At 41.3% G+C, this 12,945-nt stretch overlaps 1 protein-coding gene across 2 annotated transcripts in view; it reads left to right on the top strand.

Moving 5' to 3' along the window:
- The window catches only part of HMGCLL1 (3-hydroxymethyl-3-methylglutaryl-CoA lyase like 1), a 207,000-nt gene that overhangs the window by 42,338 nt on the left and 151,717 nt on the right, over positions 1-12,945 (top strand). For both annotated transcript variants that reach the window (XM_044253100.1, XM_044253089.1), the window contains exons 2-3: positions 7,250-7,330; positions 7,560-7,667. In XM_044253100.1, coding sequence (XP_044109035.1) covers positions 7,250-7,330; positions 7,560-7,667 — 189 coding nt within the window. The remainder of the gene's footprint in view (positions 1-7,249; positions 7,331-7,559; positions 7,668-12,945) is intronic.

The following is a 12,945-nucleotide window of genomic DNA, read 5'->3' as shown; positions in this document are numbered from 1 at the left end:
CAATAACTATGTATTAATTGAGGTCATAAGAATGTTGAGTTGCAATTCTCCCTGGATCTCCTGCATTTCTGTATGACATATTAGCAAGGCACTGCTTAACTTTCTTTGGAAATAATTTTTCAAGGTGTTTGTCTAGCAAACAACCTTGGGAAATAGAGCAAAGGCCAGTTTTGCTTAATGCCCATTACAAAATAGTGAGGTTCCCAAGCTCCTGTCATGCTTAGGGAACCAGTGCAAGGAAATGTCAATGCTCTGATGCTCTGACTACTATTAATGCAAATAATAAAGCCTTTGTCTCGGGTTCAAGAGTTGCCTATCTTCTGCTGGCACCCATAAACTGTGGTAGGGTTGCTTATGAGCTAGCACAATCTTAGTCCTTCACAAGTTGTGACACTTTGTTAATGAGGATAAGATGTAGAGGAAAACATGATTTCTTGAATGAGGACTTTGCCAACGGATGAAAGGGATTTGAGGGAAGTCAATGGAAATTGGTAACAAACATACTGATCAGATTTTGTAGTCAATGGAGCAAAATATGGTCTTCTATTTTATTGTATGTTAATGATGAGAAATTAGGAAGACAGTGGCTGTCTAGTTTACAGGAAGCAGGTTCAAGGGCTGAGTGGTGCCTTGGTTATGTTAACTTTCCTAGGAGCAGGGGAACATCCTTTGCCACCTGGAAGTCAGTCTCAGGTACACCCATTGTAACAACTAGTAGTAAGACAAACACTTTGTGGGCTGAAGCTTCTCTTCCCTCTTTTCATCAAGAGTTGCTAGGAGTATTGAAGGAATAAATTTGGCCAGCATTAGGAAAAGAAACCAGGTGAATCATAAGTACTTTGATTCGTTCAGTTGGGAGTTGATAGGGTAGGGTAAGTAATGCTTGTGTTGGAGGAACAGTGGTAATGGACCTTCATACAGCTTGGCCTGTTCTGCACAAGGTCTCCGAGTCTGTAGGTCCTGCCTGCTATACAGAAACTTTGGCCCTCTTGGGGACACCTGGCCAGGGTAGATAAGCTCCTATGAGGAGCCATAGATGAGTCAGCCATTGACTAATATGGGGGACCCTACTGACCTAGGTTGTGTTAATAGTGCTGAAAGGCAACCTGTTGGAGAGTGAGAAGGGAGCCAAAGAATTCTAGATGAGTTTTATAGTTAGCCTTGCCACTTTGCAGAAGTCCCTTAGTCAATACATTGTGACTGTATGAGGACTTAAGAGATGTTATCTTGATGATGGATCATATGCAAATCAAGCGTATGTCAGCCAGAGGGAACAAACCCTATTATCCTGCTGGACACCAACACAGTTATAGATGCAGAGTCCAGGGGTTCCCCACGTTAAAAATCAATAGTGTTCATAATGATGATTTTGATATATAATGTAGGGCTTTGTGTGCTTTCCAAACATTGCAAGTTGATTTAATTGAGCTGGTAAGGAGCTACTGTGCTACCCCAAATTGAAAGTAAATGTGTCTTACTGATTCAGAACCCATTTCTCCCTCTATGCCCCCAGATTATTCCCAATGTTCCTCCTTCATCTGCTTTAAGGAAAAATGATAATTAGAAATTGCCCATCTGAGTATGCTGGGGAACTTTGGGGAGAGGGAGGATTCAAATGTTTATGGCTGTCATATAAAGGATCAAAGTCACCATCCTGCTCAGTCCCATGAAGGTGGGGAGTCCTGTTTCAAGTGATGGGGTTTGGGCAGTGTCCACAGTGGGGAAAGAGAACCAGAGTAACCTTTTGAGTGATGCTGTTGAAGCCAATACAGTGTACTGTTGTTGATTCTGTATATGAACACTTGGTGAAAATTGATGTGTGATGTGATTATAATTTTCAGTCCCATACGTGCCAGAGGGGATCATCTCAGTTAGGGAGAGCTGCATGTCTCTATGACTGGTGATGATGCAAATTGGAACTTCTCATGAAGTCAGGTGCTCCATCTGGAGGTGCTGGTTAGGATTTTAGATCCCTCACTGCCCTGGCACAGCTACCAGATACCTTTTGAATATCAGGTATTACCTTGCTATTGGGTTCTTATTGAAACTGGACTCCTGAATGGTGGAGGCCTTGTGACTGGCCTATTTCCATTTGAGGAGATCAGCTTGGACTCAATGACTAACAAGGTAGGACAATCTCAGCAGGCCTCACTAATCAAATCAAGATGGCATATTCGAGCAAGTCGTCAGCCTGTCCCTTGCACAGTCTCAGCTTTACACAAAAAAATGACAGTTGCCCTCTTCTGCCCACCCCGCTACGTGAAGCAGACACAGTTCCATGGTACCCTTCTATTTACAGTGCTTTTCCTGATGCCGTGGCTTGGTTTGGGGTGATATGGCCGAGACCTGATGATGTCCATAGGGCTACTGCAGTTGTAAAACCCCTGCTGTAGTTGCAAAGAACTAAAAATGGTTGTGGTTATTCCACCCATTCAGGAGAACTCAAGGCTATTACCATTTTTCTGGCTTACTTTGGGGTTGTGATCAATACCCTATCTAACTTGTCTGCCATTTGGACATCCACGGACTGACAATCAAAGATACATGTTTGGGTGCTATGAATTGTGCTGATTGAATCACCTGAGGCCCATATTCTGCTGAGGCCCCGGAATCAAGCTGCTGATCGAGTCTCCATCACTGGAGTGCCATCATTGCTATCTGGATCCATCCTAGAGGTGAGCGTGGCAACATGCCCACCATCAAAAGACGGGCACCAAGTAAACAGCTCTTAGTTTCTGGTGTAGAAGCCTCTACTGCGTAGGATTTATTCAGCTGATTAGGCCTAGGACACTTCAGAGGAGGGTGAGGGCAACACTGCCAGTTCCCTTCTATTGCTTATAGTTCTGTTGAGAGTAGTCTTAATTAAATGTCTCATGAGATCAGTTGAACAAATTTGGCCCCAGCCTTTGTTTGTAATTGGAGGAGCCAACACAGTAGCCTTGTAATTGTGAAAATTTGCTACAAATCAAGACAGTGTAAAAATGAAGCATGGGTAGGATTGGGAAAAAATTCTCCAGGTGTGTCTTGAATTTCTATGTCTATAAGCAGAGTTCCAAGTGCCTTGGTTCCGAACAATCTTTTCAAGATTTTTTGTGTTGGGAACAGCTTTACATGATAGAGTGTCTCCTTCTGGAGCAAAGGCTAAGGGTGATCGAAATCTTAGAAGATGGAGATACGGTCTTCCTCTAAAGCAACATGTAGGCATGCTCAGAGTCAAGTGTAATAATCATGATGTTTATCTCTGGCCATGGAGATAGGCTTACCACCCATTACCAGAGTTTCAAATTCACTAGGCTTGGGATTCCTTTCCTGTAATGCAATGCATTGCTTGTCCAAGTGTTACCTTGTCTTCTTTGCTTCTCCCTGTGGGAATCGGGGCTTGGGGACCCAGCACAAACCCTGATCCTCTAGCTACAGCTATTGCTGTAATAAGCTTTGTTTCTCTCACCCAGGAGTCTTGTGCCTTTCACCTGCATCCTTGGTAGGCTCACTAATTAGCTTTTAGGTGGGCTAAAATTTCAGACCCTTTCCCATTCTTCAGTTAGTAATTATAAAGATACACCTCTAATCTAAATGGTCTAAGAGAACATTTTTGTTCACATAAAACATAAAATAATTGCTTCTTGTTGACACAGAATTCTTAAGCAGTGATCCAGAGAGATCGGCTGTTTAATTTTTTGTTTTGTTTTGTTTTTGTCAGCTTCAAGTTTGCCATACTCATTGGCATCAGGCTGACTGAAGGCGAGGGCACTTGGGGGGATGTGCATGGGATGTTTTCATGGGCCAACCCTAAAGTAGTCTATATCTTTCACCTTTACATTCCATTGACTGGAATTTGTTCAGAAGTAACTCTGACATGGGAGAAATGCAGGCCAGTCCTTTGACTGTGAAGAAGACAATGGGTTTGCTGAAAAGTCTTTCCCATAGACAGAAGGTATTTCCTACCAATAGAAACTTCATGTGTACAGACATTAAAGTATGGAAGACATGACTTTGGCATGGCTAAAATCAGAGGATGCCTGAAGGGCAGTGTGGTAGAAGATGAGAGGCTTGTCGTGAATCATTTCACCTTAGTCTCTGAAGGTGACTGCTGGATGCTGAAAGATTCTAATGCTGGAAAAACAAGGTTAGCAAGATTTCTTAGGGAGGCTATAACAACAGACTGAGGGGGAAAAATGATTTTAATGAAGCCAGTGAAAGAAGAGGTTCACTAATACAATCAACGGGTAATTATCAGGCATAGTCTAAGCATTAGGCATTGTGCTCGATGCTGGCAATCTGCCAAACTCAAACCAGTAGTAAATGGACACTTAGGTATCAGTAGCTTGTGGTGGAGAAATATCTGAGGAGAGGCATGAGGTGGGGAAAGTCACGAGATTTGTTTTGAATCACTGACTTCTATGGGCTTGTATAGCATTTAGGTGAATTTTTTCAGTAGGCCCTGCTGACATATAGCTACAGCTCCTTAGAGAATCCATACAGATATAGTAATGCCTCGAAAAAGACCAGAGATCATCAAGGAGAACTCGTTAACTCTTTGAGCTTACTGAACACATTTGAACTTTCTTCTGATTTCTCAGATACACTGCTAGAGGGAATACAATACTCATGCCTAGAAAGACAAAAGAATAGCGTGATATTCACGAAGAAACCTAAAATCATATCAACTGAGCACATACACAGCTTTTGTTACGAGTGAGAGAGAATGTACGTGGTGGGGTGGGATGAAGGTCTCGGTACCACAGGAAGATTTACGAGGAGATCCGTGCCGCAATAAAGACCACCAGAAGGAACGTAGCAAGCACAAAGCAGTTTATTAAAGCAGAGGCAGACTCTCAAGGTGGGTGAGTGGTCAGTTCCATGAGGTGGAGGCAGCCCCTAGGCTATTTATGGATTAGATATTATTGGGTCTCTCTGGTCTGGGAGGAGCAGTGAAGTGCTTTGTGGTGTTCTCTGACGGAGGCTGCTTCCAGTCACATGGGGAATTCTTCCCACAGGTTAGGAGGGGGAATTTTGGCTCCTACAAGGTTTGTACTACACACTGTCATGTCAGGCTTTCTCCATCCTGCAGGGCTGTACCCACAATGCAGATGCAGTGTAATGAGTATAGAAGTTTCCCTGGGGCAAAGGTGGAAGAAAAGAGGGCATATTCCACAACCTCTTTGGTCTGTCAGGTTCAAGGGCTCAGAAACCACAAGGTCAGGATGTGGTGCTCCCCAGCTTTTAATGTGTAGCTTATTTGTCACCATCCCTGCCTCTAGTTCATGTCTCTATCATTCTCCTTCGGGGACCTGGGACTCTGCCTCAAGGTGTTCCCTCCAGCGCTCATATCTAGCTTCTACCTAACACTTTGACTGAAATGGCTGTATTGGGTAGGGGGGTTCAGATTGTTTTTTTCCTTCCAGATTGTTCTTCTGCTAGCTAGCTACAGCAATGTTACAGAAGAGGGCTTTGAGTCCTTTTATTGCATTCAGCAAATTGTAATACCCTAGAGAACACTGTGTTCCTTGTGGTGGTTAAAGCACTACTGTTTAATAAAGATGTCCTCTGCAGCCATGTATGCTCCAAGCTAATTGCTGTTACAAGTGCAGTTTCAGGAAACAATCCGTGACAATGAAAAAACACGGTTTAATATTGGCCAGTTTTGTTTTTCGTTACTGCAGTCCTAGGTCTAGAGGCGACAGCAAAGAAGAGTGAACTTCTTTTATTTACTGCACCTTCCCCTTGCCATCTATCCTTCAGTGCTGCTTGCAGTTATGACCACTGTAAATGAGACATGGTTTCTTGCTTGCCATCCCAAGCTGAGCTTAAAGCTGAGCGGCCCCCAGAACCCCATGCTTCCTCTCTCAACCCTACACCCGTCCAGCTGCATGGATTCCAACCTGCTTGGAAGGTGTAGAAATGGGAATTCTTTTTCTTTGTGGCTAATTTTTGCTTATTGGATTGCCCAGTTTCATGGAAATGTGGAGCTTTTGTAGCAGGGATCATCTGGGTATACGCTTCTTGAGTGAGATAACGCAGAATGTCAATAAAACAACATATTGGCTATGAGCACTAAAAGTACCAGGGAGCATTTTTCATTGTCATAGAAACAGACTGGGTTCTGCCTCCAAACCAGCCACTTCACCAGTGTATGCTGATGATTGCCACAAGGAAAGAGTGGGAAAATACACATTGGTTAGTCCACACCCAATGATTCCTGTTGAAAGGCAAAATGAAAGCCACTGGGAAGTACAGGTCTTGTTGATTTTGATCGATTCTGTCAGCGATCCCTTGAAGAAATTGATGGTAGTTACCCTCACTTAACATGGCTCGGAGAGACCGGGAGATGATTCCAATATTAACTGCAATATGATGTTTAGAAAGTTTATAGAGTCCAGACCTCTTTCCATTCCAGATTTGACCAAAAGGTAGAACAGAGCATTGCACTGGGCTTAGAGTTAAATGTTCCCAGTGGAATATTGAGGGTTTAGGTCCCTGTGGAGGGGCTCTGTCCTCCTGCAAGCTGTGTTCTGGTGCTGGTTGTGCCTTGTGACAAAGGAAATAAACAGCAAACCCATTTCTCCTGCCTCAGCATTCTGGGTACAGGACAGAAAACCAGGGCCACATTCCTCATGGAGTGTGACATCTTTGACTGTGCTCAGTAGAAGTCTGTTAATACAACAGACTTCTATTTTAATTTCATTTCTGTTTTCTAAGATTGATTTATTTTCAAGAAAGAGAGCAAGTGAGCACGGGTGGGAGGGGCAGAGGGAAAGAGATTCCCAAGCATATTCTGTGCTAAGCACGGAGCGGGACACAGGGCTTGATCTCCTGACCCTGAGATCATGACCTGAACTGAAACCAGGCTATAATGCTTAACTGACGGAGCAAAGAAGACACCCCAAAAGATATAATTTTTAAATTAATTCTAAAAATGGTGAATTTATCTTCACATGTAGTTATTTAACAGTTTGCTCTTTAGATCCTGAGTATGTTATGTTTCCACAGTCATATTTTAAAAATTAATCTTTCCAGTTGTGACCACAATTAGACTAAATATCATTGAGCTAGAAAAAAAAAATGACTTAGTGTTGCCAATAATATAAACTTGATATGTGGGTCGCAGCATTGTGTCGGTTTCTTGCTATTTTACATTTCTGGAGTGAGAATTTTACTTAACAAAGTGTAATTGATTGACTTTTCAAAAAAGCAAATTTTATGTTTTCACGATTAACCTGTTTTTCTTGCCTTGTATTTTGCATTTCAGGAAACATCCCAGTTATCTGGACTCCCTGAGTATGTTAAAATAGTGGAAGTTGGACCTAGGGATGGACTGCAGAATGAAAAGGTAGTTTGATATTAGTTTTAGACAGTTTATTTCAAATGCTAAGTTGAAATATTTACTAAGATTCTAAACACTTTCATGCGTTTCATAGATTACATGATTATGTTTGTTCTGAATTGCTATTAAATGTATGCATATTAAATATTTGCTTTTGTTAGGAAGTTATTTTCTGTTTATGCTTCCATAGACCTTATACAAAGTACTTACAAAATAATTTTTAATGCTCTTATAGGTTATAGTTCCTACAGATATAAAAATTGAATTTATCAACCAGCTTTCCCAAACTGGCTTGTCTGTAATAGAAGTGACCAGCTTTGTGTCCTCCAGATGGGTACCACAGGTATGTAAATCTGTAATTCCCTAACTGAATCTTTAATTCAACTTTTCCAAGATTTAGCAAATACTGTGATATAAATTGTGATATTAACCTGCTATAATGACTTTTTTACTATGTTTTTACTCAATATTAGCTCATGCACTGAGACATGATTAAAGAAAAACCCCTATTATGAAACATCTTCTAAAAAAGTATTTGGAACTCTATCCTAAGCCTACCTGACTATATGTTATAATAAATTAAGGGGTAGACAAGGCACTTAAATAGCCATCTAGGAGCTTGCCATCCACTTACTATGTTACCGACCTTGTGAATAGTCTGAATATTTTCAGGTGCTTCAGTTTTTTTGCCTGTTAGAATGGAGTATTGATGATGGCCTGATGATACTCTCTCCATATAATCTCACATTGATTAGAAAGGTAGATGTGTACTCTTTCCTTTTTGTTTTGTGTTGTGTTGGAGAGAGAGCAGGGGAGGGGCTGAGGGAGAGAGAATTATAAGCAGGCTCCATTCTCAGCTTGGGGCCAACCCAGGGCTTGATCTCAAGACCCTGAGACAAAATCAAGAGCTACCCAGGCACCCCTACACTTTGCTTTTTTTTTTTTTCTTTGCATTTAATATTTGCTAGAGAAATCTACCTATCACAGATAAGGCAAGGTAAATTGTCTAGAACCTCCCCCCTCCTTTTTTTTAAGGTCTGTTTATTTAGAAAGAGGGGCAGAGACAGAGGGAAAGACATTCCCAAGCTTACTCCACTCCGAATGTGGAGCAAGACACCGGGCTTGATCTCAAGAACATGATCATGACCTGAGCCGAAACCAAGAGTCGTATGCTTAACCCACTGCACCATTCAGGCTCTCCTGGAATCTTAAAAGAGGATAGAACCTTAGCCAGAGTTGACAGGCATGTGGCAGCAATCATGACTCCTGAGACTTGGCTCTGGATTTTGAAACGTGATTAGTTTCCTTCACTATCTGATACATGTTCTCATTCCTTAGATCCTTCTATCTCTCTCTAGCACTTAACTTCACTGACTCCTTTCTCATCCCATTCCCTTGGTTCTGTTATTCTCCATAGCTCTCTTTCATTTACTTTCCCAAGTTCTCTTTTTCTGCATCATTTCATTATAAGTTTAAGGTTCCCCTAACATTCTGCCTTCAGCAGTTTTCTCTAACTGTGCACGCTCTCTCTCTCTCTTTTTTAAAAATATTTTTTATTTGACCGAGAGAGAGATCACAAGTAGGCAGAGAGGCAGGCACAGAGTAGGGGAAGCAGACTCCCCGCCAAGCAGAGAGCCTGATGCGGGGCTCGGTCCTAGGACCCTGAGATCATGACCTGAGTCGAAGGCACAGACTTAACCCATTGAGCCACCCACGTGCTCCTAACTGTGCTCTCTTCTTTGCCTATCCTTCCAACATCGACAGTCACCTTAAAAGGATGACAGATCTGTACTTCTGGTCCTGCCTTCTCCGATAAGCTTCAGCTAGATGTGTCGCTGGTACCTCAGGTTCAGCTGGGTCAAAATCAAGTTCCTTTTTAACTACCCGGCTTTATGTAAATAGCTCATCTGTTCTCTTTGGAGTCCTGGACTTCAGTACTCAAAGGTCTCTCTTACATATCTAGTCAGTTACTGACACAACAATTATTTTTCCTCAGCGTAGCTTACCTGTATCTCTTCTCTTCAGTCCCCTTGGTAACATTAGTAATCCACACCCTTATTAGCCAATTATTGTAGTAGTCACTTAAATGATATTCATAAGCATTATTTCACTTTTCCTTTTATATTTTGCCTATATTTTGTCTTTTGCTTCTAAAATCTCCCTGAAATAACAACCTTCTAAGTTCTTTATTTTTTTTTAAAGATTTTATTTATGGAGAGAGCACAAGAGAGAGTGGGCTAGTGGGAGGAGGGGCAGAGGGAGAGGGATAAGACTCCCTGCTGAACACAGAGCCCAACGTGGGTCTCCATCTCAGGACCTTGAGGTCATGAACTGATCCAAAGCCAGACACTTAGCCGACTGAGCCACCCACACGCCCCCTCAGAGATTGCCTTTTCCCTATTAAAAAAGTCTGGGAACTAGTCTGTTACTCTAGGTTCTCATTACTTTAGCCCCTTCTTTCATTTCCAGCCTTAACTTTATTTCCCTCCTGAGGATTCTGCCAAACCGAATTGCTGCTTGTTCCCTGATTGCAAGTCCTGCCTCTGTATCTCTATAGCACCTTATCTATACTTGCTTGTGCATCTCTCAATTTCTGCATTGCTCTGTAATTACAATAGGATGATGTAATAAGACTTAAAACAGTGAAGTCTTTTAACTGCAAGACCTGGGAAGCACCAGAAGCCACACTAGCATTGCCAGTAATACATCACTTTTCACAGAGGCAGTTTTTCAAATATCAGGGTTACTTACACTTTTCCTGAAACAAAAATCTAACTTTTCCTTATCCCAGTTGTCACTGTTTATAATCGTATATTTTTTGGTAAATATATTTTTTAAATTATTTATTTATTTGACAGATCACAAGTAGGCAGAGAGGCCGGCAGGGGGGCGGGGGAAGAAGCAGGCTCCCCGCCAAGCAGAGAGCCCAATGCAGGGCTAGGTCATGACTTGAGCTGAAGGCAGAGGCTTAACCCACGGTGCTACCCAGGAGCCCTTTTGGTAAATATTTTAAAAATACTTGCTTTCTAGACTGTAGGACTTATGGAGGTAGCGACCAAGTCTGTCTTGTTCAACACTGCACCCCCTTGCTTAGTGCCTAGTAAGTAGGTGCTTAGTAATTAGTTGTGAAATGGATAAAAAAGCCATCAGTCTGAAACAATAATAATGTGTACTTTAAACTTTTTGGTATGGACAACTGACTCTTACTTTTGTTCATGTATTTGATCCTGTGTAATGCAGGCCATAAATCTTTTCCTTAGGAAGGCATAGATAGCTTTATGAGACTAGATGTATTTCCTTGATGTTGCCATTTCGCAAAATGGCTAGCCATTGTTATTTTACGAGCTGTCATTAATTTTACGGGAATGCGAGACTCTTTTATCATGTTTAAGTCTTCTGTTTGATTCAATCAGTGCTCATTTCACAAATTTGATGATTATTGGAGAGAAACTGGAAACTTGAGGGTAATGAAGAAAGAAGGAGAGGTCATGGTCATATTAATTGATGACCAATCACACTTGTAATACAGATAATATATTTTACTAGGTTCTTTTCAAGATAGTATTTCCCAAAGGTTTTATAAAGCTGCTTACAAAATATTATTCTTTGCTAAAAGGATGCCCTTTGTCCTAGTCTGTTATTACACAGCACTGGAAAATCTTTGATAGATTATTCCTGAAACTAATCTAGGACACATCCGGTGACATAGAGAAAGATTAGGCCGGGGCCCTTCCTTGAGGGCCATACTTCTTATTTAGCTATTTAAAAGATCAAATGGTCAAAGCAAAAGGGAAGGCAGTCCATCTGTATGCAGTAACAGGGAAATGCTTTCTGGTCTCACATTAAATAGATAGGTGATGGGGCCGTAAAATAAGATGATTTATTCTGGGCTTGGTCTGGATGTGAACTCAGGACTTAACCTATTGAGATTTAATGAACACTTCATAGTCTCAAAGTATTATTGAATAAATTATGGACTTCCTCTTGTAGCTCCTGGGGCCAGCTGTGATGAGGCAGAAGTACCTCTGGTACTATGCTACTGACTACATTTTGCCCCAAGCTTGAGTCAGTGACTTAACCTCTTTGAACCTAGGAAATCCCAGCAGTGCTACCTAGAGCGCAGGAGTGCTGAGGGCAGTTAGGGCCAAGAGTGGCTCCCTGCACGTGAATGCCCAAAGTCCAAAGCTCCTGGCTCCTGACCTGCGCTCAGCAGTGTTATTGGAGGGAATGCCTCACTAGCCGATGGACTGACTCACTGGACTCCACGCAAGTTAACTTCCTTCTTTGTGGTCAAACGCTTTTATCTTAAAGACTAAAGTGTGTTTAGCTTAAATACTGGATCAGGAAGGCCTCATCTGAACAATTGAAGATACTTGTCCTTCAAATACTAAAGAGATGTTACATTTCACTTCTAATTTTCATGCGGTTACATGCATTCCAAACCAAAAATCAATCAGTCAGTCAATCAATCAGTCACGAATTGATGGGCATCTGCATGGCTCAGTCAGTTACATATCTGCCTTTGGCATAGGTCATGATCCCAGGGTTCTGGGATAGAACCCCATGTCAGGCTCCTTGCTAAGCAGGGAGCCTGCTCCCCACCCACCCCCGGCTTGTGTACACATTCACTCTCTCTCTCTCTGTCAAATGACTGAATAAAATCTTGGGAAAAAAATAAATCACAAATCTGTTAAAAAAACAAAAACAAAAACAAAAACGGGGTTAGGGAGAGGCAGTGTGCTTAAATCAAAGATATGATCGATCTTATGCCAGTCATTTACTATATAACATATCAAGGACTTTTCAAAGGGCAACATTGAGAATATCACATTTTTGCACTTTGATTTTTTCCATAGCTGTGTTTGGGTTTTAGATTTCAGTGAGCTTGCCTGAGCAGAGCAGTTTTTATTGTTGTGGGTGGAGGTCATCTCATCATGTAATTCTGCTGATTTTGTTGTCTTTATGCTAGCAAAAAAAGGCATTAAATTAGCAGAACTAATTCATAATGTTAATTTTTTTTTAAATTTTATATCTTAATCACTTACTGTTGCAGAAAATGTCATGCCATCATTTAACTTAATATCTGAGATGGGACAGGACAATTTTAGTCCAACAGCTTATGTGTAATGGTCTGAAGTAATTACTGCGTTTTCTAAAGACAACGAGTGTGCCTCTAAACCCATCGTCCATTAATTCTCTACATTTTCTTCTATTTCTTTCCCCTAAACATAGGTCATGGGAATAGTCCTCTAGTTTATGTTTAGATTGCTGCTTGTTCACTTATTCTTTTTTTAGCATTTTAAAGCATTTTTAGAGTTGCCTCCCACTGTTTTGTTTGGCAGCAGCTTTCCAAGGCAGCTAGAAGAAAAGTTCCACAGTAGCAGGGTGCCATATAAAACAGGATCCCACACCTATCATCTAAATGGCCAGAGATGATAAAATACCTGCCATTAAAAAACCAAAAAAAAAAAGCCCACAAAACAAAACATGTTCTTTACAACTTATCTGGAAAAAAGATTTCCTAAGAGTGACTTATAACATAAGAGCATTTGAAATGAATCCAGATAGCCTTTCGGTTTCTATGGAATGAACAATAATAGCAGAAAGAAAACATGTTTATA

The sequence above is a fragment of the Neovison vison genome, chromosome 1 (genome assembly GCF_020171115.1).
Source record: "Neovison vison isolate M4711 chromosome 1, ASM_NN_V1, whole genome shotgun sequence".
Lineage (NCBI taxonomy): Eukaryota > Metazoa > Chordata > Mammalia > Carnivora > Mustelidae > Neogale > Neogale vison.
The sequence above is the reverse complement of the archived record's forward strand: the minus strand, read 5'-3'. Positions and strand labels throughout refer to the sequence as shown.